Source organism: Gouania willdenowi, chromosome 6 (genome assembly GCF_900634775.1).
Source record: "Gouania willdenowi chromosome 6, fGouWil2.1, whole genome shotgun sequence".
NCBI lineage: Eukaryota > Metazoa > Chordata > Actinopteri > Blenniiformes > Gobiesocidae > Gouania > Gouania willdenowi.
In genome coordinates, this window is record NC_041049.1 from 60,090,222 (window position 1) to 60,116,967 (window position 26,746).

Consider the following 26,746-nt stretch of genomic DNA (forward strand, 5'->3'; position numbering starts at 1 on the left):
AATTGAATATAAGGTTATTGTTGATTAGGAAAATAGCTATATTTTCTATTATGAATCCATAAATACATCCTTTTCCAGCACTAGAAGCCATGCTAATTTAATAATAATAATTTGTGGTATTGTCAGTCAAACACAAAATAAAAAAAACTGCAACAGCAATTTAAAAAAAAACACATACAGTCATTATTGATATATAAAAGAAATCAAACCACTCGCCTTTTTTTTATTTATTTATTTTTACAGCTTTTAAACCCATTGTTGAGCTTTAATGCAGGTGCTACAATAATGAGATAATTAGTAATATTTACTTTACCTACACATGGTTGTATTCTAATAACAGATCAGAGAGTTTGTATTTGTCAAAATAAGTTGTTTATTTCTCCCCCAACAATTGTTTACAACATAAAGATACATTTGATGTTGTACACAGTGATAAATGAGGTTCTGTTTCAGAAAGGCCAGCAGGAAGATGTCGCCTCTCGTTTGCAGACACTACCAGGCTCTCGAGAAAACGTTACAGGCTGCCCTGAAAATACACATGTACACAAGAGAGTTTAAAACACGGGTCACCAACCTTTTCAAAACAGCTACAACAAAAGTAGTATTTAGTTTAGATAGATGTCACACATGTCCCAGTTTGACCTTAAATAGGCTGGACTGGGAGAAAGTCAGTATTTCTCATGGTAGTATGATGCTCAATTTCACCAATACTGTGCCATAGTTTTTGAGCCCTACATACAAGCAACTGAACACAATTTCCTAAAGTGTAAAATGTTCAAGTACAGATATTTAAAATCGAGCTATATGGTGATTTATCAAATATCAATGGTGCCAGTTTAAAATTTAGGGCATCATAACCCTAATAATGTGAAGTTTTCATCAAAATGTTTTTAGTTTTTGTGTTTTTATCCATATAAAGAACAGAAGACATCCCACAGAAAGTCTAGTACTTATGATTTGTAATGAAAAACGCTGATGTAGTTTAATGTGCGGTTCTGTTACCTGGTATGAGAGGGATTTTAGCTCCTGATGTTTTCAGAACTACCTGCAGGTCATGTGATTTGCTGCTGAAGGCCCCATTGGCCTGTTCCCTCACAATGATACACACTTCCTCTTTCCTCAGCAGCCAGTCCATCTGACTCCCCAGGTAGTTCACACCACGGACACAAAGCTCCGAAATGCTACCAGGAAGAAGTGGAGCGAAGTCCAGGCTATCCTGTCGCACTCTGAGGAAAATAAACATATCATCTGTGCTGAGCAATGCATGATAACAATGGTTTCTTTTTGTAGGTGGGGGGGGTTGTTGGTTCACTGACCTGAAACCAGTGTAGCCAAACAACACTGCTTGCATAAATCCTCCCATTCCAGTGAGAAAGTTGACGGCACCAGAGCCGTCTGATGACTCACTCCATACCTGCCAGTGGATATTATGACAGGATGAATGTTTGAATCTATAGACTAGGGCTGCAACTATCAACTATTTTAATAGTCGGCTAATGGTCATTGATTATTGAAACGATTAATCCACTAATCGGATGATAAATCGTACAATTATTTGCTCTATGTTGCTACAATCTAACTAAAAAGCAAGGAACGTCTGTGTGTGTGGAGCAAATACAGCCAAGCAGACGCGGAGTGTAAACACATGAGCTTTACATTTTGTTTTGCGCAGTTTGGTTGTTTTTCTGATTGGTGCTACAATGTCTATGGAGTTTGGTTATCAGCGTCTCAAACATTTCACGGAACACACGCACGCACGCACACACACGCACACAAGGCATTTATAATAAAAATATACCAAATGAGTAAAATAAAACAAAAAACTAAACATATTTACACAAAAAGTACACAAAACGAATGAAAATGAACACCAAAAAAGATACAAAAATACACAAAATGACTCCAGAATCACACTACAATGGCAACAAAAAACTATAATTACAGCAAAAAATGCACAAAAAGACAACTGGAAGATAAAAAAAATACACAATGACTCCAAAAAACATACATTACAGAAAAATACGCCAAACAACAAAAATATGAAAATACAGAAAACTAAATATTTATACAAAAAATACACAGAATGACAACAAAACTACACCAAAAAAGATACACAAATACACATAATGACTCCAAAAAATATACATTACAGAAAAATACTGCAAACAAAATAAAATATAAAAATGAATTAAAAAAACAACAAACACATTTATCATGTGTATGTTTTATACAATTAAAACAGGGAAATCACACATGCTTTTTTATTTTGCAAATAAACCCCTTTATAACACTACAGAGTATGTACACCACTTTGTACATCCAACCTTCAAACTCATACTCATTTGGCCATAATTAACTCTACTTAAGCTCCCACATGAATGCATACTTCCGACGGGCACTGTACTAGTCTTTTAAATTTGGCTTGGGGCAGGTAAGTTTTTTTTTTTATTTTTTTTTATGGAAGTGTCTCCTAGTATGTAATACGTATCTATATACCGGCAGTCTATCCGTATGACAGATGACGTTGCGAGACCTTTTCTACATAAGCGTAATATGCCTGTGTTATCGCCGTGTCAGGATGGCCGAGTGGTTTAAGGCGCCTGACTCAAGGATTCTTCCTTCTGCTGCTGTGGGTTTGAATCCCACTTTTGTCATATATATATATATATATATATATATTTTCATTTTAACATATTTAACACGACAAATTCCACCTTTTAAAATACATATTACCAAAAAAAAAAAACATTTTAGGGTATTTCCTGGGTTAGGGCTAAAATAAATGGGTTAGCGAGGTAGCTAAAAATAAATATGAGCTAAAATAAAATTACTGACGGAATTTTAAGTCATGTGGTGCATCTATCACGTGACCTAAACTGGCCAATGAGGGGTGCTGCCTACGGATAGACTGCCAATCAATTGACACGTACTGATAGCCACTGCTTTTTTTTTATTGTGTCAAGGGTGAAATGCTCCCAGACTAGAGATGGGCAATATAGACAAGAAAATGCATCACGATAGGAGGGGGGCCATCGCGGAGCTCTCGGTCGTGCTCCAGAGAAATATCTTGTTTACAAAAGACTTGGAGGCAGTTTTGGCTGGTGGAACAAGGATTTTAGGGTCATCGTTGGCTAAATTGAGGGCTTAACGTGCATACAGCTCTAAGCAAAAACATACAGAAGGTGCGATGAGCCACTCCTCATGAAAAACTATGTTCAGCTCCGTCCACAGCTTGTCGACAAATACATTTGTCAATGGCTAATTCTGTTATCGATATTTGTTGATAATGTAGACTAATTGTTGCACCCTTAATATAAACGAATTCATTCCATAAACGCATCAACCAAACAAAGCCAGTAACTAATCAACAAGCCACCACAAGAGAGTAACTGATCAAACAAATTGAACAAGTAACCAACAACTAACAACAATTAACTAGTTACTATTACACCAAATGACTCTGAACCAGCAAACTAACCAAATAGATGAGCAAACCAACCAACAACTAATTTCCAAACAAAACAACCAAATGAATATGTGACTAACAACCAAACCAATCAACCAGCTATTAAATCAAACATCTAAATGAGTAACCAATCAGTCATCACCAATAAACTACCAACTAATCCATCAGCTGATAAATCAAACACATTGTTAAGTAATTAACCAACCAACCAAACCGACTGAGCAACCAACCAATCATCAATTCAATTCAACTTTATTCATACAGCGCAAATTACAACAATAGTCATCTTAACGCGCTATCAAAATATCAAATTATTAAGAAAAACTCCCTTTTAACAGGAATAAATCTCCGTTAGAACCAGGCTCCGAGGTGGAGAACATCTACTTCACTGGTTGGGGTTAGTGACAGAACAAGATGGAGAGATAGAACATTAGAGTGTCCCAGACTAGTTGACCCGTGAACCACAGATTAGGAACCACCAGCTCCAGCATCAGGACACCTGAAACAATCAAGATCTTAAACCAAATGACTAGTAACTAACCAACGACACTAAGAGCAATGAACTCATCAACCAAACAATGAATCAAACAACCAAACGAGGGAGTGATCAACCAACTGACAGACGACCAACCAACTTACCAACCAACCAGTTTTAAAACTTAATAAGTCAGTAACTAACCAAACCGATTGAGCAACCAACCAACCAACCGATAGAAGGACCAACCAACCAACAGACGGACCCACAACCAACCAACCAACCAACCAACCAGCTTTAAAACTTAACATGTCAGTAACTCACCAAATCGACTGAACAACTAACTAAACATCCCTACATACAACGAAATGAGTCAATAAATCATAATAAGATCATTGAAAAAAGCAACCGACCAATTAGTAAGCCAAAATATCCAACTGGTCAACGAAACTTGAATCTTGAAGTTGTCTGTGTGTGTGTGTGTGTGTGTGTGTCACAGTTGTACCTGAAATGGTCCCTGGATGTTACTAAAGCATTTGTCCAGTAAAAGCTGAGCTCGGTCAGCTTCCCCCAGCTCCAACCAGCCAATCGCAAACATTCCCTGGAAGACACACAACAACATCATGAGTCATACAACCAGGCCTCGTTTGTTGAACCATGACGTCGTCCCCCCTCCCCAGCAATTCTTTCTCACCCACGTCATGGCCGGACCCTGAGGGTCCGTCACTGGTTCGTAGGCCTGCAGGTCGTTCCTCCTCACGGCTGCAGACATGTCCAGTCCCAGAGGGTACCCCAGCATCACCGTGTCCGCCTGCTTCACTGGATGACCTGTGTGACACCACACCACAGTGCTTTATACCAGGGGTTCTCAAACTGTGGGACGGGGCCCAAAAGTCAAGTCATAGGCCTGTTTTGCGTGGGTTGAAGGCATTTGTAAAACACAAGGAAACATAAATAACTTGATTTTACAGCACAAATCGCTTGCTTTACATTTCCTATAGTTAAAAGTATATGAGTTTAAAATTGTTGTGTCATTGTATAAAAATATAAATGTTTTAGATTATATTATGTTTGTGAAGGACACGTGTCAAACTCAAGGCACGGGGGCCAAATCAAGCCCTTAGAGCATCTAATTTGTCCAGCTCGAAAAAGTAAATATGACAGAAAAAAACATGAAACATTTTGTAAAGTTATTCACTTGTAGATATCTCCAAATACAAAAAAATCATTTAAAATCCACAATATTTACAGAGCTCAGTTTTACACTTCTTATGTCACATGACGGCAGTCATTTTTCATTTTGAATTGTTGAAAGAACTACATTTTTCCAAAATCAGGCAAATTTTCCTCAAATTATTCCACAAAATTTCCCCAAATCAGGGAATTTTAAGTGAAGATCCTGCAGGCACTGATATACTCACATACTTTATCATTTATACAAACCAAGGCACATTATTGTTGAATTTGCTGTTTTTTCCACCTAAAATCTGTGGCCCCCTTAAGCACAAACTGGTCCATGTTTGGCCCCTGAACTTCATGAGTTTGACACCCCTGTTCTACAGCCACATCTGTGATGAATTATGATGTGATAAATGAATGCATGTTTTTACTATATATATGATTTTTAAAAAAAATCTTTTTATCCCTTGAATCCGTTCAGAAACAGTTCTTTACAGTGTCTGTAAGGGAGAGGAATGAACAAATATCCACCTTTAATGTAGCCATCATACTCAGGATGGTACTGGGACCTTTCATCAAAAGGGATCTTGATACGTTTTGCCACTTCCATCCATTCCTTTGGTGCAGGATGCTGGAGGAGTTCAGCCAGCTCTGCAGCAAACTCCAAACTGACAAACAACAAACACTTCTCATGCTTTTTTTTTACCTGTGAGTCGGTTAGATGGTATACTACTAATATTATTATTACCTGAACTTGGCAACCGTATTAGTATAGACGGAGTTGTTGACGTTGTTGTAATATTCATCAGGTGGCATGACGCCTGAAAGCAGCACAAGAAACATTTTAAGTGCGCCTTATAGTCCGAAAAATACGGTATGTTCCTCCCTAGTATTCCTGGCTTTAATGCCAATGGTTCCTGATCCTCTCAGCCTGTCCACATCTATTATAATAAATCTATTCCAATGTATTCTTTCTTATTTTCAATGGCAATCACAGTTATAGATTTAAATCCATTTGACTGTTAATTTTTCCTGCGCTGAGGACAAAATTCTTCCTCGTTGGCTCACTAATGTCATTCTTCATCATGTTAAGTGAAAAACTTAAAATAATCAACTTCACCTGTGAGTTTTCACAGTGATATGGTGGACTGTGGTGGAACTTAATGAAAAAGCAGTTGTCAGCTTTTCAGAAGTCATTATTGGTGGATGGTGGCTCTTAAATCCTCTGATAAACACAGTACCCGTAGCAGATTAGACACATAAATCAGATTCAGAAGTTTATCACCATGACAACAACAAAGGTGTTTACCCAAAAGGTGATACATTTGGTCCTTGGGATTCCACGTCACCCTAGAGACCCAGTAATCAGCCACGCCATAGATCACCTCGCTGCCCCGCCCCTCTTTGAACACGGACACATCCTGCAGTAAAAGCCTCAGTTACCAAAGCATGAGGTTCACACACTGGGATAATGAGCAGGTTAACACACACACACACACCTCAGTGAGGTGAAGGTAGTGTTGGAATGCCAACGTTACGTCTCCATTGATGTGGATCTCCTGTTGTCCATAAATGTCTTCAGGACACACCTCTCGCCCTGATACTGCACTCTCCCACGGGAACTTCAGGCCCTGGAAAGTAGAAATACTCTGTTATTACAGGGTCATTGACTGATTTAGAAAAAGGTTTTCACTGCCATGATTAATGCAAAGGACAAATGTGTTAAAAAAAAAAAAAAGATTTAAAATGAATAGTTTTCTAATTACTTTTTTCCCTCTTTACCAGTAATGTTAGTATAATACCCATTTCCTGTGATGCAGAAAACACTAGGGGTATCAGAAGGTAGTTAGTTACACCCCCAAAATAAAGGTTCTAGAGAGCGGGGACCCCCACTGTAGCTGAAGGTGGTTGAACACAGACATGAACATTGAAGAAAAGTCATGTCTATAAGGGGGAATAAAGGGGAGAGCTTTTTGGGGTCCATCCATAAAGTCAGCAAAATGATGGTCCATTGTTCTATGAATCTGTGATAACCACATTTATTTATTCAACTGAATAATATCCACTGTTATCCAGGAAGTTTACTATTATTATAGTCATCTTAAAGATGGAAATCCTTGTTTCAATCAGAAATGAAATGGATTACAAAAAGGAGGTGAAATGGGATTTTAAAAACCACAGAAATTGGTTGCAAATTAGAGTAGCTAAAAACAGACAGAAAAAATGGTAAAAAGGGTTGAAAATATCAATATTGGCTTAAAAGTGGCAGAAAAAATGGGAACAAATTGTTTGAATTGACAAATCGAGAAGGTGGTTAAATTGGCAAAAATAAGCATGAAATATGGTGAAAACAGGTTGAAAGTGACAAAAATGGATCAACATATGTGACATTAGGTGGAATCTGGTAGAAAAAAAGGGTATATAAGTGCTGAAAATGTCTTGAAAGTGAAAAAAATGTGCAGAAAAGGCATTGAAATTTGATGTAGAAGTGTCAGAAATGGGAGTAACGTTGTAAGAATGCATTAAAAGGAGCAAAAATATGGCAATAAAAAGTGATTAAAATATGTTAAAATATGACAAGTTTGGTGTAGTTGCAGAAAAATAGTAAAAATAAGCAAAAATGGGTTCCAAATGTTAAAAAAATAATCTTAGATTCTTGATGGCATCTGGCAACTCCCTCCCAGTGTCTCGTTACCCAAAATGGGGTCCCGACCCCAAGGTTGAGAACATCTGCCTGAGGCCATATGTATTAAATATTTTATGGATATTCGTCCTTGGGTGGTTTCTCATTTACTTTACTTCGTCTATAACTGTGGCACTTTGAAATTTCTTATATGTAAAATATATTATTATTATACTTATTGCATTATATCTTTGATGCAGGAATTGAAACTGTGAGGAACCCACCTTGTAGCCCTGTTTCTGGGCATTGTCTTTAGCGCCCTCTATGGTCCCGACCCTGTACTCCAGCACAGCTCGGGCTAGTTTAGGGTAAAAAAGAGCGATTCCAGGATACATCCAGATGTCCTGTGAAAGGATGAAAACACATTTTAAATAAACTGTACCATTTCACACAAGCTTTAGTGTTTAACATGAGGAATGGTTTGTGTACGCACAAACACTTGCCCATGTTTGTTCTACATGCTTTGTTGTATAACTAAAGGTTCTTAATGGTATGGTGGTTATGAACATAATGTACAGTATAAAGGTGGGAATCCTTACCTGATCCCAGAAAACATGACCCCAATAATCCTGACCGTCCCCTCCATTGGAGAGCCCCCCAGGACTGACCCCTCCAAAGGGGCTGGGGTGCTCATAAATGAAGGGGAAGGCACTGAGGAGGTAGAACAGGCAGCCAATCACAGCCTTATTGAGGTCCTGGGGGCCGACCACCTCCACCGTGCTTTGGAGCCACATCTCCTTCCAAGCCTTAACGTGGGAGGGGCGCAGGCTTCCAGTGGCCATGAGACTCAGGCCTTCATCGTAACGGGCCATGGCTGAGTCGGCAGTGTCGGCCACGGCCAGGATGAATCCCCAGCGGGCCTGGGGCTGCTGGGGCTGCAGGGTCAGCGTCAGGGGGATCGGAGTCCAGATGAGGTGCACCGTGTGGCAAGAGGCTCCTGGGAACTCAGCTGTCTTTGTCTGGCCCAGGATGTGACTAGAAAACAATGGATTAGTGACTCTTTAGCCTCCTGTAGTGTAGCCATAACATTATGACCACTGACTCTGTTTGGGCAGCAAAACATAAAATAATTATGGACGTCCCGATCTGCTATTGGTCCGATATCAGCAAAGAATCGGATTATATACGATATGTGTCAAACTCAAGACCCGGGGGCCAAATCCGGCCCTTTGGAGCATCCAATTCGGGCCGCAGGAGAAAATAATAATGACAGAAAAAACAAGAAACTAGAGCTGCACGATTATGACCAAAATGATAATCACGATTATTTTGATCAATATTATAATCACAAGTATTTTATCATGTTAGGGAAAAATATGTATTTCTTTGGCACTACTTTAAAAAAAACAATATATGAACAGTTTACAGTACAAAATAATTATACAAAAAAAAAAAGAAATTAACCCAAGAATGTAAAACGTACCAAGGGTTAACTGAATAAATACACTATTACAGAGTGCTTTCACCAAATCCAATCCACCAAATGACTTAAAGTTGCCGCTGACCAATGGTTGAGAAAGCGCTGGATTTGATATGCAACACAGCAACCGTGGCAACCAAAGTCGTGATCACGATTAAAATTCAATTAATTGTGCAGCCCTACGAGAATCATTGTGTAAATGAAACTCACCAAATATTTGCAGGTGCTCACAGTTTCCCCAGTGCTTATCTCACAAGATGGCAGTTATTTTGAATGTTAAGTTGTTAAAAAAAATTCAAATTCATACAAAATCCTTCAATTTTCCTCTAATTATTCCCATAATATTTCCCTTAAATAAATAGAAATTGGTCACAAAAATCAAGGTAATTTAAAGAGTAGATCCTGTTGGGACTGATATCTGTCACTTATTGCTTGGATATTGTCAGTTTCTTACATATTTTGTATTTTATGTATATATAGAAGTGTGAACATAAATATTTTTGTTATTTTTGCACTTAAAAAGGAAAATTGGTTTTATTGTATTCATTGAGGTTGATTTGTAGGGTTTTCTAATTTATTTTATTGATTTATTTTGTTATATTGTATAATAATCTTATGTATAAAGTCAATTGTAACCCATTGGTTAATACAAATGTGGTCCGTTTTTCTTGTATCTACTGTTGCTGACTATTGTTCTGTTTAAGTAATACCACTCGATTAAGCCTACAAAATAAAGTACCAGTAATAAAGCATGATTTGTGCTGATATTGCATTAAATCGATATTCAAACTCCGCCTATGATGGGGACATCCCTAACACTAATATTAGGTAGGTGGTGGTCATAATGTAATGGCTTAAGTAAAGCGTAATTTGAGTATTTTCTTACAGTTATAAACTCTATATGTTCAGTAATCTCACCTTCCTCCTTCGTAATCAGGACCAGACTCAAAAACAATGTCTTTGCTCCTGGGTGTGAATGAAGTGGTGAGGCTGACTGTGATTGGCTGCTCAGAGGTCACATGACGCACCAGCAGCACCTCCATCACCATCAAGTTGGAGTAGAAACGATGAGCGTAAAGAGACTGAGACGCTGTGAAGCTGGAGGTGGTCAGAGAGTGGCTGAAGATACCTGGAAGAGAAAACACATCCAACACACTCTACCTGAGAGACATCCAACACACTCTACCTGAGCAACATCCAACACATTCAACTCATCCAACACACTCTACCTGAGAGACATCCAACACACTATACCTGAACAACATCCAACACATCCACCACACTTCACCTGAGCAACATCCAACACATCTAATACACTCTACATGAGAGACATCCAACACACTATACCTGAACAACATCCAACACATTCAACACATCCAACACACTCTACCTGAGCAACATTCAACACATCCAATACACTCTACCTGAGCAACTTCCAACGCATCCAACACACTCTACCTGAGCAAAATCCAACGCATCCAACACACTCTACCTGAACAACATTCAACACATCCAACACACTCTACCTGAACAACATTCAACACATCCAATACACTCTACCTGAGCAACTTCCAACACATCCAACTCATCCAATACACTCTACCTGAGCAACATCCAACACATCCAATACACTCTACCTGAGCAACATCCAACACATCCAACACACTCTACCTGAGCAACATCCAACACATTCTACCTGAGCAACATTCAACTCATCCAACACACTCTACCTGAGACATCCAACACACTATACCTGAACAACATCCAACACACTTCACCGGAGCAACATCCAACACATCTAATACACTCTACCTGAGAGACATCCAACACACTATACCTGAACAACATCCAACACATTCAACACATCCAACACACTCTACCTGAGCAACATTCAACACATCCAATACACTCTACCTGAGCAACTTCCAACACATCCAACTCATCCAATACACTCTACCTGAGCAACGTCCAACACACTCTACCTGAGCAACATCCAACACATCCAACACACTCTACCTGAGCAACATTCAACACATCCAATACACTCTACCTGAGCAACTTCCAACACATCCAACTCATCCAATACACTCTACCTGAGCAACATCCAACACATCCAACACACTCTACCTGAGCAACATCCAACACATTCTACCTGAGCAACATTCAACTCATCCAACACACTCTAGTTGAGCAACATCCAACACACTTTTCCTGCATAAAGCTAAATTCAGATCACTGCTAAAAATGTATTACAATTTTTTTCAAGTAGACTATAAGGAGGGGATGATTATTGGGGGGAATTGAACTTTAGAAAGAGAACATTGTGGACAATAAAGAATCTGATGGTCGATGGACATGTGGATGTTGATGTTATGTAAATGTAAGTAGGCGTATGAATGCTTGTTTTTGTTTATATTTGTGTGTATTCATATACTGTATACTGCATTTGCTCAAATGCCAGATTTCTTTAGCTTTTTGTCAAGTAGCTCTGACGTATTAAGTAAAGGGCCAGTACTAGATAAGCGTTAAGCTGGGGCTCTTTGTAAGTGAGCAATGATTGCTTCATATTGGGTTTTTTATATATATATTTGAGATAAATAAGTAAATCTAACTCCCTTTACCTGAGCGTGTGTCCAGGCTGAACATGTGTTCTGCAGGTTCCTCCACCTCCAGCCTCACAGAGAGGGGACAGGGGACATCAGCCCGGTGGCAACGACCCCCCTCCCCGTTGTAGATCCCACCCATGTGCATGATGTTGTTGTACACCTTCCATCCCAGGAGCCCATTGGCCAGAGGGGGGAGGAAGCGGAGGTCGCTGGGTAGAGTGTCAGTGGTGAAGATGTAAGGATCCAGATCAGAGGACATTGTCAAAGATCTACAAAAATCTACAAAATAAAATGTGTTTAGTTTGGTTTTTTGAGGCTTAGGAGAGGCTTTGATCTTCTTCCTTTGATGTAACTTGTGTGTAACACCAGCTTCTGTTGATGACGATCACTGGTTTCAAACCATTCACTCCAGACTGTCTGTTGATCTTTGACCCTCTGGCATCACAAGACCTGCACAAACACAACTGAAGTCTGTGAGAAGATCACACACTGAAAAACCCAAATCCACAGACAGACACGTGCAGACATTGGTGCGATGAGGCAGTGTGCACAGACCTTTAGAATGACTCCCTCCAGCACACACTGGGAATGTTTCAGCATCTGTTTCTGGAACAAAGAGGAATGTTGGGAACAACAACAGTGTAAGAATAATCTGGAGGATCTCCAGAAAACAGCAACTAGAAGAAGTTCTAGGAAAACATTACTAGAGCTTATCAAAGATCACGAGGTCACGTGAGAGGAAAAAGTATCTGCATGATGAAGTGAATCTGTTTGTGTAAGTAATGGAAAGAAGGCGTTACTTTACTTTACTTTGCAGGAAATGAAGCTGCAGGGAAAACCTGGATCTGTTGATCTGCTAAAAAACACGGCCTGGATTCTACATGAAGGATGAGGAGCTGTTTCAGCTCAAAGTAAAAATAATAAAGACAAACCATCACGTAGACATAGAGCAGGGGTTCTCAAACTGTTTAAGGCCAGGCAAATGTATCTGTATAGCGCATTTTATACACAAGGCAACTCAATGTGCTTCACATGATAAAACATTCAACAGCTCAAAATCAATAAGAACATTTAAAATCATCATCAAACACATGACATCAACAACATGACCAACAATCTCTCTCTCAATCATATGCAGTAGAGAAAAAAAGTGCCTTTAACTTTGATTTAAAAATGTTCACATCAGATGCTGACTTCAGCTCTGCTGCAGTTTGTTCCACTTCTTTGCAGCATAACAACTAAAAGCAGCATCACCATGTTTACTGTGAACTCTGGGCTCCACTATCTGACCTGTGTCCATAGATCTGAGAGACCTGCTGGGTTCATACCTGACTAACATCTGACTGATGTATTCTGGACCAAACCCATTCACAGATTTATACACCAGCAGCAGAACTTTAAAGTCTATTCTGAGGCTGACTGGGAGCCAGTGTAAAGACTTTAAAACTGGAGTAATGTGTTCTGACCTCTTTGTTCTGGTTAAGACCTGAGCTGCAGCGTTCTGAACCAGCTGTAGCTGTTTGATGCTCTTTTGGGGGATTCCTGTCAGAAGACCATTACAATAGTCCAGTCTGCTGGAGATAAAAGCATGGACCAGTTTCTCCTGATCTTTCTGAGTCATTAAACCTTTGGTTCGAGCACCTCCTTTTTTGACTACATTTGCTCAGAGAACAATGAAAAAACATCTATAGAGCATAATTATGGAATAAATGACTGATAAAACATATTTGAAAGAATCTCATTTCATAAATAAGTGAATGAAACCGTATTTAGTGAAGTGGTTCCAAACCCTATTTTGATCAAGAATTTCTGGCAACACATTTTTTTTTTCTTTCTATAATTAGTTTTTGATCAAGTTTGAGCTCAGATATTTATTGATTTATTTTTACTTTATTTATTTTATTGTAACTAGTGAAAGTATAGAAATACAGTTTAAAAAAAAAAAAAATCTAAAATCTAAAATTTTTCAAAAATGTCAAGTGACCCCAATTAAACTCCAGGTGTCCCCACATGGGGTCCCGATCCCAAGGTTGAAGTGTCTAATTGAGCTTTATTGGCATGAGAAAACAGGTTTACGTTGCCAAAGCAAGTGTGAGAACCATGTACACAAGAAAAGATTAAATGTTAAGGCAACATTTGTACAAAACAATAAGATTAAAATAAATTAATAAAATAGGATTTCACTATACAGTATATACATATGTAGAACAAAATTGACAATTCTCTCTCTCTCTCTCCCTCAAGTAGTGTACGTGTACCCCTAGGTGTACAAGTATCTACATTTGAGAAACGCTAACATATAAGCAGTGACTCCCAGACTGGGGGGCGTGCCTCCTATGATGACGTCACGACAGGGGGCAGAATGGCCTCGTTGAACCTTGAATATTTAAAAAAAAAAAAAAAAAGGCATTTTATTAAATATTAAATATTAATTGAAATAAATAGCTTTATTACTGTTCTAAAAAACGTGATTGCAAATGTTATGTTTTAATAAGATTTTAAGAAGAATAGTCAATTTTTATATTTTTTCAAAAAAGGTTACTTTTATTTATTTATTTTTAACATTTTGCGGGGGGCACTGACAGATACAGTTCTTCATATCCTCCTTTAATACATCCTTCTTGGTGGCGTTCCTCCTCTTCTCTTTCCTTCTATCTCCATCTGCTAGTGCAGGGCCAAATACAGACGACTTTGATCTCATTATTGTGCCTTTGTTTGCACTTTTACTTCTCAGTGATATGTAAAGCAGGCATAAGGCACCAACAATATCCAAGCAATAAGTGACAGATATCAGTCCCTGCAGGATATTCACTTAAAGTTCCTGTATTTTTTCAGTTTCCATTAATTTAATGGAAATGTTGGGAAAATTGCAGGATTTTGGAAACATTTACGGTACATTTCTTTCAGCAGTTTGAAATTAAAATGACTGCCATTGTGTGATAGAATCATGGGGAAACTGTGAGCCCAGGGAAATATTGTGGATTTTCATTTGGAGTGACTGACTTTCTCCTGTGGGCCAAATCTGATGCTTGAAAGGGCTGGATGTGGCCCCCTGGCCTTCAGTTTGACACACATGCTGGTGGTAGGTCATTTTGTGCAGGTTTCTTGTTCTCCTCAACTGTGCATGATTAACAATCAGGCATCCCTTAATACACGTGTCAGTTTTAGAAACTCAATGTATTTTTCTTTTGTTAAGAGTTAAAATCTTGACAAGGATATCAGTTTTTGACCAATTTTTTTAATTTTTTTACTTTTGACCTAATCATTGTGGTGAAATAGAATGTGTATTAATACAAAAGCTCCATCTTTTACCGTCCCGACACTTTTTGTCCGTCACTTAGGTTACTGGTCTAGCTGGTTTGCAACTGTCTAGTTTAGTACAGGTTATATGATCACCTTCTTTGCTCAGCAAGTTTTTCACTGAATACAAAATAAGTGTTGCAGTTGGAGATATGAGAGATCATGTATTATATTTGCTACTGAAACTAATCCATTAGAGATCACTATCTATCTAATGATTTATGATTTTCAGATTGTGTCAAACTCAAGGTCCACGATTCTAATTTGGCCTTCTTAACATTTGACATTGGTTTGCATGTAAAAATGAAGAGAAAAACATTCTTCGGGGAAAACTGCAGTTCTGTTCCAGATGTTTGTCTATAAAATCCTAATCGTGTGTATTTTATTACTGTATATCCATTAATGATGAATGAGTGCTCATTGTTTTTCTAGAACTCCAGCTGGTGTTTCTGTGGCTCTCCAGCCTCTCCAGCAGCACTACATTGGTAGCTCCTCTTGGTGGAGCCACATGTCTGTGTGTGTAGTATCTGGCTTCATTCCTGGGATCTGAGCCTCAAACCCTGGGAAAAGCAGAGCTTTGTCCAAATAAGGCTGCGTTCCATCCGCTTCCCTCTTCCTTTCTCAGACCTCAGGGATATTTACAGAGAGCGGCTGCTCTGCTGCCCTTCCTTATTAGGAGCTGGGCTTGTTGTTAGACAGTGGTTCATCTTCCTGCACTAAACACATGGACCAGCACTGGTATCTAGACCATGGTACTAAACACATGGACCAGCACCGGTATCTAGACCATGGTACTAAACACATGGACCAGCACTGGTATCTAGACCATGGTACTAAACACATGGACCAGCACCGGTATCTAGACCATGGTACTAAACACATGGACCAGCACCGGTATCTAGACCATGGTACTTAACACATGGACCAGCACTGGTATCTAGACCATGGTACTAAACACATGGACCAGCACCGGTATCTAGACCATGGTACTAAACACATGGACCAGCACTGGTATCTAGACCATGGTACTAAACACATGGACCAGCACCGGTATCTAGACCATGGTACTAAACACATGGACCAGCACTGGTATCTAGACCATGGTACTAAACACATGGACCAGCACTGGTATCTAGACCATGGTACTAAACACATGGACCAGCACTGGTATCTAGACCATGGTACTTAACACATGGACCAGCACTGGTACAATGTCTGTACCATGGAACCAAACAACTAGACTTGAAAGAGCGCACCCTGCCTCACTCAGATAATAAATACCACCATGGTATGAAGGCCTCAAACATCAATTAATACCAATTGTCAGTCTTCCTCAGAGGTGTCTGCTGATTGCTTTGATGTGTCCTTCTGAGTTATATCTGGGTGTGGCCAACTTGACAGTTTTGTCAGGCTTGCCACGTTAGGGCTGGGCGATATGGACCAAAACTCATAGCTCAATAAAGTGTTATCAAAAATACAATTCTGGGTTAAATTTGATGATGCAAAATGGCACACACGCACATTTATTAAACAGCTGCACAATAGGTGTCACTTCTTTTTTTTTTTGCCTATAAGGGACAGCACGTGTGAGTGAGTTCTGTAGTATGGCTTGTTTAGGTCTGGGTTTGGACACACTCAGAAATCCATCTAACTGAGCTTTTCATGCTGCGACTCCTAAAACGATTATTGTAATACAAAATAAGCTATAAAATAAAAATATATTGTTATATACGATATTGTAATTTTCTATATCGTCAAAATAGAAATCTCGATATATTGCCCAGGCCTATGCCACGTCCCTTGTCACCCACAACGGTCTCTGGAGAAGAGATTCCCAGGTGTGGGAGAATGAAAATGTTCCTCATCCCTGTTGATGTTAAAGCTCCGCCTCCTTTTCTCGATGGATTCTTTGATCCAGCGTTTGTTTTTGTTTCCTTCTGTCCCAGTTATTGCTGCTCCGTCCCAATCCATGACTTAACTGATTTTATGTTCTGCAATGAAATAACTCATAAGGACACATCAAAGCGATCAGCAGATGCCTCTGAGGAAGACTGTCAGTTGGCAGTTGAAACACGTCAAGAGATCAAGGTAATTTTTAAAGTCTGAATAAATGCAACCTTAACATAATATTATTAAAAAAAGAAGGAACAACAAACTTGGTGGAATTGCCTGAAACATCTGTCCAGATGTGTTTCCTCTTCTTTCCACAGTGATGAAGGACAGAAATAACAGCTCCACTAGTATGCAGGGTGATACCAGAATAGTGAGGGTAAGACAACAAACTGCAGACTGGGTGGTGTGGTCACAAAGGTCTAGTTGACAACCAGTGAAAGGATGCTGCTTTGTTTCTATGACAACAGAACACATGGAGAGCTACAAACACACGTTTTATTATTAGAGTGCAGACAACCATTTCATATATTAGAAAAGCAACATGTGAAAAAAGGCTACATGGAATTTCACTTCAAAATGGATATTGTTCATAACTAATATTTGTACACATATACACAATCTTTGCTTTTTTATTTTGTAAGAAATTCAAGATGAAAATTATATATTTTAAATCAATGGTAGTAGCCACGCCCTTTGACCCCCTGCTGTGTGTAGCGTGTGTACTAGAAGTCTGCTCTGAGAGAACAAGCACATCCCTCCCTTCATAGAACTCTTATTGCTTAGTGGGGAGTAAAGTGCTGCAGTTGTCTTGAAGAGCATGGAGTGTGTGTGTGCGTGTGTCTCAACATAGAAACGTTTAGGTGTGGAGGTGCTCGGTGGAGACTAAGAGGTAGGTGGGACTCAAACCAAACTCACGCGTTTCCTTTAATCCTGGTGATGAACTGAAGGATTATAAAGCATCAGGAATGGACTTTAATCAGGAATTAAGATCAATGATCTGTGACTATGTGATACGAGTGTAATCACAAAGAATAAATACTAAGATAATACACTGAGGGGTGTGTGTGTGTGTGTGTGTGTGTGTGTGTGTGTGTGTGTGTGTGTGTGTGTGTGTGTGTGTGTGTGCCAGCAGCCTGAGGTGGTCCTTTAAGGCACGACTGAGACTCTCCATCAGTTCATCAATCCAAACTTCTGTTGCTTCTCTTTTGTTTCACTTCTGGATGTATGGATGGTGGGGTGGGGGGAGAATGGGGGTGGGGGAGGAGTTTCCCTGCTCTTCTTGATTCTCCTCTTCGTCTATTTGGAGAGTTTGCTGATGACACGGATCAGAGCTCCATTTTCATCTTTCAGACGCTGGTTATCAGCTCTCAGGTCGACCAGAACCTGGAGGGAAATTAATTGAAGTTGTGTTCACACTAACTATGAGAGGCTTTTCACCAATAATTAAATCATTACTCTGGCACTTAAAGCTGCAGTATGTAGAATCCTCTCTCCGCTCCGTTTTGAAACCAAAACCAAAACTTAGCCTCCCTTACCGGTGTCTGTGAACGCTCTTAGCAACTTTTTTCTCAATAGAGACTCGTGACAAATGTAGTGACTTTATGTTGTGTTAGTGGAGATTTTTCAGGGTATTTTTAAAAAAAAATGTAGATCCACCCTCCTCTGTTTTAAAAAAAAGAGTTACGTCCACACATCATCAAAAATATATCCATCCACACAAAACCGCATGAATGCACTATCCACAAGTGAATGGACGTCACTCTCTGTTGTTGGCAGCTTTATGTATTGGGGTCCCAAGTGCACCGTCATAGCTTTGCACACCTGCCAAACAATGTATGAGGCCCCGGTCCATGTAGGAGGCCTGTCTGGTGTGAGTCGGGCCCGTCCATACAGCGGGCCACCGGAGAGGGTAGATGGCGCAGACGGCACAAGGCATCGCGGGCCCCAGAGACGCGCCAAGCTGCACAGTTGGAAACTTACCCCGCGGCCCCCCCCCCCCGAACCATACCGGCCCCAGGGAGCACGACGGCACCCCCCACTCCCCAGGCACAAGCCACACCCCCCAGCAGTATAGGGGGCGACCGCCGCCTCATGTCGGCCCTGAGCAGCCCGTCCCGCCGCAACAGGGAGCAACTGCGACTCAGAGAAACCAGCACCCACAACAGGACCAGGTGAGGCCTGCACGTCCCCACGATACAACACCGTCCGCCATCCCTGGCCCCCCCAACGAGAGAGGACGCCATTAACCGCCCAAGCAGGGCCACCCCGCCAGCCACAGACCGACAAGCAGGCATACCGAAGCACCCCCAACTGGGCACCGCTACCCCACACCAATGCAGCCAGCAGAGTCCCTGTGGCGTTTAGAAACTTAAAACTTTGGTTATCTATATCCACACTCAAACGCAAAACCGGAGTTGACCAAATCTTCACTTTGATCTGAGTTTTTCAAAAGCCCCATTTTTAATGACCCTATCCTGCATTTTTGTGTGGATGACACAGGCCAAACCGTATAACAATATATTTGTTTTAGTAGATACCCAGCTATGTGTGGACAAGGCCTTAAGCTGCGTTCACACCAAAAGCGACTGAAGCGACTGGATTACATTCATGTAAATGACACGATCTCAAGCGACCTCCCTTCAAGCTACGTGACTTGTGCAATTCCAGCGACTAGGTCCTGCGCGACCTAGTTCCTTAAAGTTGAAAAATTTGAACTTTTCAAGCAACTTCAAGCGACTTGTCCCCTGGCCGTCACTGTCTGTAGAGCTGAGGGAGCAGCCCCTCCCTCCTGCTACAGACGGCTGCAGCAGGAGGCTGTACACTTCCTCAAGCTATTGGGGCAAAACTTAAACGTTAACTTCTTGAATAAGCCTACATTCTGAGTGAACTCATCCTTTAGTAAGCCAGTAAGTTGATCATTTAAACCGTAAAAGCGGCGCTGTTAATGATAAGTGCTGTAAACGCTGGAGAAGAAGTCATCAGCCCTCTCTCCCACCTGCAACCAGCAGCTCTGAGCAGAGTGACAACCATCGCTCCACATTCAGACTGTAAAATGAATTCACCTTCAATAAGCTTCTCTAAGATCCCATTTGTTATCACTCTCTGTCTGTGTGGGGCGGAGCCTGCACAGTCTCGGGGATCCATGAGGACACAAAGCGATTCGTTCCCCCTCAGTGTTTGTGACTTTATTCTGTTGCTTCTCCACCGCAGTCTGCCTTTTTCCGCTTGATTTGCTGTGTAACTGTTGTGTCTAACGCTGTTATGGAGACTTCTGCTTCATTTCACTTTTACTACCGAGGGTAACTGAACACGTCTGACTTCAGTGGAGCAGCCAATAGAAGTGCCCAAAGCTCATAGAGCACGTGTGTTTGTAAAAAGAGCTCTGATTACCTAACATCCAGCGTCATGCTCCTGGATTTAAGATACTCATTTACAAAGTCAGAAGAAGGAGAATAGATTCACTGTCCACTCAAAACACACATTACAATATGCTGAAAGATGATTATGGCTTTTTGACCAAGTGATGCCAAAAATTTTACATACTGCAGCTTTAACTTTTTATTTTACAGACACAGAAAGGATGAAACATTCAACCCTGAGCTTCACACTGCTGTGCATCTTCACCAAACTGCACAAGCTACAGCCAGGCTACATGCAACGTGTACAATCCTCACCTTAAGCTCCTCCTCCAGGTCGGCCATTCGCCGCTCCAGCATCCTCCGGTCCTGGCGGTGACAAAACGTAACGCAGCGCAGCAAAGGACAGAAGAGGCAGAGCATAACAAGTAGGAGGAGGGCAAGTGAGGGGGTGGTTTGAAAGCAGAGCGTCAACAGAAAGTAGGAGGCAGGGTTGGGGTCAATTATAATTGTAGTTGTGTAATTGATTTATGACAATGACTGAGTTCAGATAATTGACTTGGTAATTATCATGGAATTTCTATAAAAACTGTCATTTAGAATTAAAATAAACCTAAACCTGTGGAACCAAGTTTCACTTACTATGTCTCACACATACGTAGTTAATTATTATTAAAAATATGTTTCATATTAAATTTTCCCACTTCCTGACACTTCTCTTTAGCATCATTTTACAATTAAAAAAATGTAAATCTAGTGGTATAGTGACAGATAAAAGGCTCATACGCCCGCACCAAAAATATTACTACCAATATTGTCATTGATTAAGAAGCTTAACAAGGTAACCAAGAAATGAGAAACTAATTAGATGACAGATAATATTTTTTAGTGTATTTGACAGCTGATTTAAGACATGGGTCAAACTGACCCGTTAGCATTACAGACGCTAACAGAAGGCTAACACAAGAGGAAGATTATGTTTTATGGTTTTATCTATTTCAGACTCAGTAATTGTTATTCATTTTAATTAAATTTTAGTAATTGAGAAGGTAATTGTAATTTACTTTCAGGGGAAAAATAATAACTGTAACTGAAAAAGATGCAGGTTACTGTAATTATAATTGAGTGGGATCATGTGAATAACTCTAGACGTAATTGTAATTGAGCCCAACCCTGTTAGTAGGTGTCCACAGTGAGGCAAATGAAGCTAAAACTGCCACAGGTCACATGACCGGAGCAGCGAGGAGTTTTACCTTTCGCTCCAACTCCAGCAGAGCTGAACAGTCGGTGAAACGTTCCTGTCTCTGAAACCCAATCAAACACTTACAGTCAGCTCAAAAAAAATCATCATAAAATGATGCATGAAAGAACAGAAAAACTCACCAAAAAACCTCATGGTTTCTACAGTTTATCTTTACGGCTCACATGAAGCTCATAAAAAGACTATACAACAATATAAAATATAAATAATATAAAACACGTTATACTTTTTTTTACAAAATCTACAGATTAACTATAATAATTTATGTCATAAAAAATATTTACATTTTTTAAGTTTTGAAATTTTTTTTTTATATCTTTGCAGACAAAATACAATTTGAACATTAAAGCCGCCAGCAAAGTCGTAGGGTCCGAAGAAGTGGTCGGGGTCGGTAACCCAATGTCGTGTATCCCAATGTTGGGGATCAGGGTTCGGTCTGAGTGAATTTGGTGCAAATTGGTGGAAAAACAGCTGAAATATTGGATATAAAATATTTTAGCATTAACATTAACCTAGAATTAGCAGCCAAGCAATAGCACTGACCGAGCATTAGCATTGGGCTAACTTTAGCATTAGAGTAGCATTAACAATAACCTGGCATTAGCATTAACCAAACAATAGCATTAATGGAGCATTAACTTCAACCTAGCAATAGCATTTATCTAGCTTTAACATAAGCTAAAAATAGCATTAGCCTAGCATTAACAATAACCAGGCATTAGCATTAGCCTAACAATAACATTAACCTAACATTAGCTTTAACCTAGCAATAGCATTTATCTAGCATTAGCAATAGCTAACAATAGCTTACCAATTGCGTAAACCTAGCATTATCATGAATGTAGCATTAACTTTAACCCAGCAATAGCATTAAGCTAGCATTGGGCTAACATTAGGATGGAATATAGAACAATAAGAATAAATTTAGGCAATTCATTTCATACAGTATCTTTACAGACTTCACAGATTAGTCTCAAATTTAGAAACAATTAAAAAAAGAAAAAGCACCCAATTTGATGAATATAAAGCTGAAACAACACTAGATTCTGTCTCAGGTGGATGATGTCATCACCTGTGCTGCCTTCTCCAGGTCCAACCTGGTCTGAGTGACGATCCTCTGCGTGTCCTGTAGCTGAGACTGCAGCTGGTTGTTTTCTCTGGACACCTCCTCAAATAACTGACACACAAACAATAAACAACTGGTGTTGGACGGGAAAAGGAGTCGTGTGTGTGTGTGAGATCATCTACTGACCTTTTTAAAATCCTTGCTTTGAGACGACTCTCCTTGGGTCACATCCACTCTGAGCAGATTAAGAGGTCAGAGGTCAGAGAGGCTGTAATGAGACTGTGGGAGTAAAATGGGTGAAAAGCTGGATTCTTACCTGGAGCTGGAGTGTTGATCAGCCTGGAAACAGAGAAGGAATCAGTTAGAGGTCATAGTGCACTGTGGTTTCTAATAAAGACGCTCACAGACCTGTGGATCCAGCCCACTGCCTGAAAACTCCTCCTCTCCACTGGGGTCGTTGTCATCACTCTGCAGACAAAAAATAAATAAAAATAGATAAAGTCATTTCGACTCATTTTATCTTTCCCCTTACGTTGTCACCAGCTGTGTTTCCTTAACCCTTGGAAATGCGCAAAATCTAAATAGTGCAATAAAAACTGGTAATGGAAACATCTGAATTTTGAAAAAACACTCAAATATCGCTAAAAAGTTTTTACGCTTTCATGAGCAGGAATTTCAGATGTTTCAATACTGAAATGTGTCGCAAAAGCGCTATGGAAACACTTTTTACACAAATACATGTCACAGAACGTGACGTACCTGGTCACATGACTACTGTAGCTGACGCTATCAATTTGTTGCCATGACAACATGAGGTTATTTTATTTACGGTTGTCATATTATTTAATTTTGCACTAAGTCATAAAATGACTGCATTGGAACTGTAATTTTAGTGACAAGGTATTATTTTATTTGTTTTGTTCGTGATATTCGTCATGTTATTAAAGTTTATTGAGAGTGACATTATTGTGCGACCGGATATTTAGCGGAAAGGACTCAGAGTTTTATACCGTGGGTTTCATCATGAAAAATATACACCCACTGTCCTATTTTGCTCTCTTTTTCTGTTGGTCATCAGGCGAACACGGTAAATATTGTTTATTTAATGCTTATGTGTGGTTTAAGATGTATGTGTGACATTTTATACATTTTTTTTGTGTCAAACTGTGAATGGTCTTTGTTATTTCAGTTTTCACGGTGCTCCACCCGTCAATTCTTCTGTGAAGAGCGGACATCAGTTTGTCTCGTGAACTTTTTGAATGACCGACAGTTATAACCACTTCTCTCCGAAAAAACATGGCGCGGTACGTGTGGACTGAAGAGGAGATCCAGACATTTCGTAGCAATTAAAAACAATTACTGCCACAATCCTGTAGCGAAGTCTCGCGGGATGAGATTTCACGGGAGTTTCGAGGCTCCTTCCCAAAACGATATTCAATGGAAACGCGTTCAAAGCACAATTATACTTGGTCGACATATAGAAATATTACTATTATTTTCCAAAAATCTGTAATGGAAACCCAGCTATTGATGACCTCATCCTCTCTCTAAAGATGATTGCTGTCCCTGTGTGTTAGTGTGTAGGGTGTGTTTACCTCGCCCGTTTTCTGAGCCTTCCTCCTGGCCCGAGCTTGTCTCCTCTCCTTTCGTTCTCTGACCCATCGCTCTGTCTCGCTCTCACCTGTAACCTCTGCATCTGGATCAAAGCCACACTTTCAAAGCCAACATTTTGAGGTGATATTAATAAAAACAGAGTGAGCGGTGGGGGTTTCACACCTTGTTTATCGGAGGCCTGAGGCCGAGCGGTGCCGGCGGGCTGCGTGAGGCCCAGTAGGTCCGACTTCTGCAGGCTGGCAATACGAGATCTCCAGCTCACTTCCTGTAAACACAGCATCCCTCCACATTAAGAGATGTCACATGATGTTATACAACAGGCAACTGGTTCATAACTCACCCCCTCCTCTCCCTTTCTCTGCTTTGCTTCCTTCTCTTTCTCCTTTTCCTCTTCCTCCTTTTCTTTCCCTTTGTTGTCCGTTTTCATCGTCCTCATGGTCTTCTCAGCTTCCTGTAGATCTGTGAGTGTAACACCCTTCAAAGGAAAGAAAAAACACTCAGCCCAACTCTTTATTAGCCAAGTCAACGAAAATATGTCCTAAATGATCATAAAAACAGTGGCAGAGTGGACTCTAACTGGTTATTGGTACCATGAAGCACACCAACATAACCTGAACCAGGGGTGTCAAACTCATTTCAGTTCAGGGGCCAAATACGGACCAGTTTAATCTCAAGTGGGCCACAGATTATAGGTGGAAAAACGAGCAATTTTATCATTCTTTTGCCCAAGGTATGAAATAAAGAAAATTTTATGGGGGTAATTTTGGCCCCAGTAGTCTAAAAAACGGGGGTGTTTTAAAATTTGGTTGCCATTTTTTTTTGCCAAAAAAAACTTTGTTGGACCATTAATATTTTTATAGATTAAAATGTACAATGCAAAAAAGGGAAAAGCTCACCATTTCTTTCTTTTTTTCTACAGATGTAGGGAAACTACAGATTTATTTAGCTCTTTACAGCCTGTAAATATTACACAAAAGAAAACCTTAAAAACAAACAGAAGTACAATAGTAGTTTAATAGACCTACAGTTCTAAAGAAATGTATATATAAATTATGTCTGGAGAATACTAAGTTGTTGACAGAAAATTTAGGGGTAATTTTGGCACGTGGAACAAATTTTTGGGGGCATTCTTGGCTTAATTGAGGGCAAAATGGTCCATGGCCCTCGCTAATTTCTGACACTGCTTGTGCCCTAGTTTGCATTTTCACGTATAATAGCATTTACGTATGTATTTTGTGACCATTTTATTTAATGTAGGGAAATTTGGGGGGAATAATTTGAGGAAAATTGTAGGATTTTGGAAATACTGTATTTAGATTACTTACAACAATCTGAGATTAAAAATGACTCCCATTATGTGATATAAACATGGGAAAACTGTGAGACCTGCGAAAAAATGGAATTTGTCTATTTAGAGGTACTGAGATATCACCAACTGAATCCGGTAATGATTTATACAATGAGTCGTGTTATCCCTGTCATTTTTTATTTCTCCTGCGGGCCGAACTGGGAGCTTTAAAGGGCCGGATTTGGCCCCCGGGCCTTGAGTTTGACATGTGACCTAAATGATGGAGGAACTTCGATGACATAGTATAATCTGAATCATTTATATTCATATGCATCATTTACACAATAAAACAACTTTGAATTACAGGAGGTAAAGTGAGTGAGTAGTGCACCTGAGTGGAGCGTCGGGACTGCCGTGCGTGTCTGGACCGAGCCTTCCTCTGGGCCTCAGCCTCCTCATCACGTACAGGTGTCAGATAAGACCTGCACACATTTAATTAAGTGTTAATGGAGGTGCAGTAAATCATCAGATCAGCAGTTTGGACTCACTTGCGCCTCTGCTTGGTTTCCTGCTCTCCTGTGGTTGTGCTTTGGGAGTTGGATGTGCTGATGGAACTCTGATCCTTCTTCTCCTTTGCTTCCTGAGAAGGTCTTTGTGTGAAATAGGATTTAAAAAAAGGGTGTGGCGATTAGAGTTTTTAGAAAAAGTGGCCACGTTTACATGGGAGCTTTAATTCCTCTTTAATTCAGAATAAATGTTAAATCCTCTTTAAACTGACCTCGTAAACACTTAATCCCGAATTAAATCCGGATTAAGTGGCTGGTTTATTCCAATTTAAATACAGAATGAAATAATTCCTCTATCTTGTAAACCTTAAATTCGTTTTAATTTAATTCTGGTCATTCTGAGCATGCTCGGCCAGTCGCCATGACGCACGGTGACAACATAATCCAAGATGGCAGCCTGGACTAGAGCGAGACTATTTATTTATTTAATAAGAGCCTCAGACAACACGGATAAAATGAAGAGAGTGGATGGACGGAGGCATAAACATGAGGACATTCACACGGACATATTATCGGCAAATGAATCAGACTTCATCGGACAGGTGAAACTAAAATCCGGAGACGGAGTAAATG

The 26,746-nt window shown here is 39.9% G+C and overlaps 2 protein-coding genes across 4 annotated transcripts in view; both read right to left on the bottom strand.

The window, feature by feature from the left end:
* Positions 1–342: 342 nt before the first annotated feature.
* Positions 343–12,628, bottom strand: pgghg (protein-glucosylgalactosylhydroxylysine glucosidase). The gene is made up of 14 exons (XM_028450398.1): positions 12,385–12,628; positions 11,845–12,279; positions 10,142–10,352; positions 8,343–8,778; positions 8,028–8,147; positions 6,620–6,751; positions 6,430–6,541; positions 5,869–5,941; positions 5,652–5,788; positions 4,636–4,769; positions 4,447–4,542; positions 1,317–1,414; positions 1,003–1,226; positions 343–526 (listed from the first exon to the last, which is right to left on the bottom strand). The coding sequence occupies exons 2-14, from the start codon at positions 12,086–12,088 to the stop codon at positions 450–452; spliced, it is 2,094 nt and encodes a 697-aa protein (XP_028306199.1). The 5' UTR covers positions 12,089–12,279; positions 12,385–12,628; the 3' UTR covers positions 343–449.
* Positions 12,629–17,503: 4,875 nt separating this feature from the next.
* LOC114464874 (protein phosphatase 1 regulatory subunit 12A) overlaps positions 17,504–26,746 on the bottom strand; it is a 31,687-nt gene continuing 22,444 nt past the window's right edge. Inside the window, exons 14-25 of one of the 3 annotated variants that reach the window (XM_028449509.1) lie at positions 26,156–26,257; positions 25,999–26,089; positions 24,660–24,794; positions 24,482–24,584; positions 24,301–24,386; positions 23,114–23,173; positions 23,022–23,044; positions 22,892–22,940; positions 22,712–22,816; positions 21,632–21,682; positions 20,697–20,747; positions 17,504–18,405 (exon numbers count right to left, since the gene is read on the bottom strand). In XM_028449509.1, coding sequence (XP_028305310.1) covers positions 18,319–18,405; positions 20,697–20,747; positions 21,632–21,682; positions 22,712–22,816; positions 22,892–22,940; positions 23,022–23,044; positions 23,114–23,173; positions 24,301–24,386; positions 24,482–24,584; positions 24,660–24,794; positions 25,999–26,089; positions 26,156–26,257 — 943 coding nt within the window. In that variant the 3' untranslated portion in view covers positions 17,504–18,318. Of the gene's footprint in view, positions 18,406–20,696; positions 20,748–21,631; positions 21,683–22,711; positions 22,817–22,891; positions 22,941–23,021; positions 23,045–23,113; positions 23,174–24,300; positions 24,402–24,481; positions 24,585–24,659; positions 24,795–25,998; positions 26,090–26,155; positions 26,258–26,746 lie in introns of all 3 variants that reach the window. The other 2 variants (XM_028449508.1, XM_028449510.1) reach the window with 2 other exon arrangements.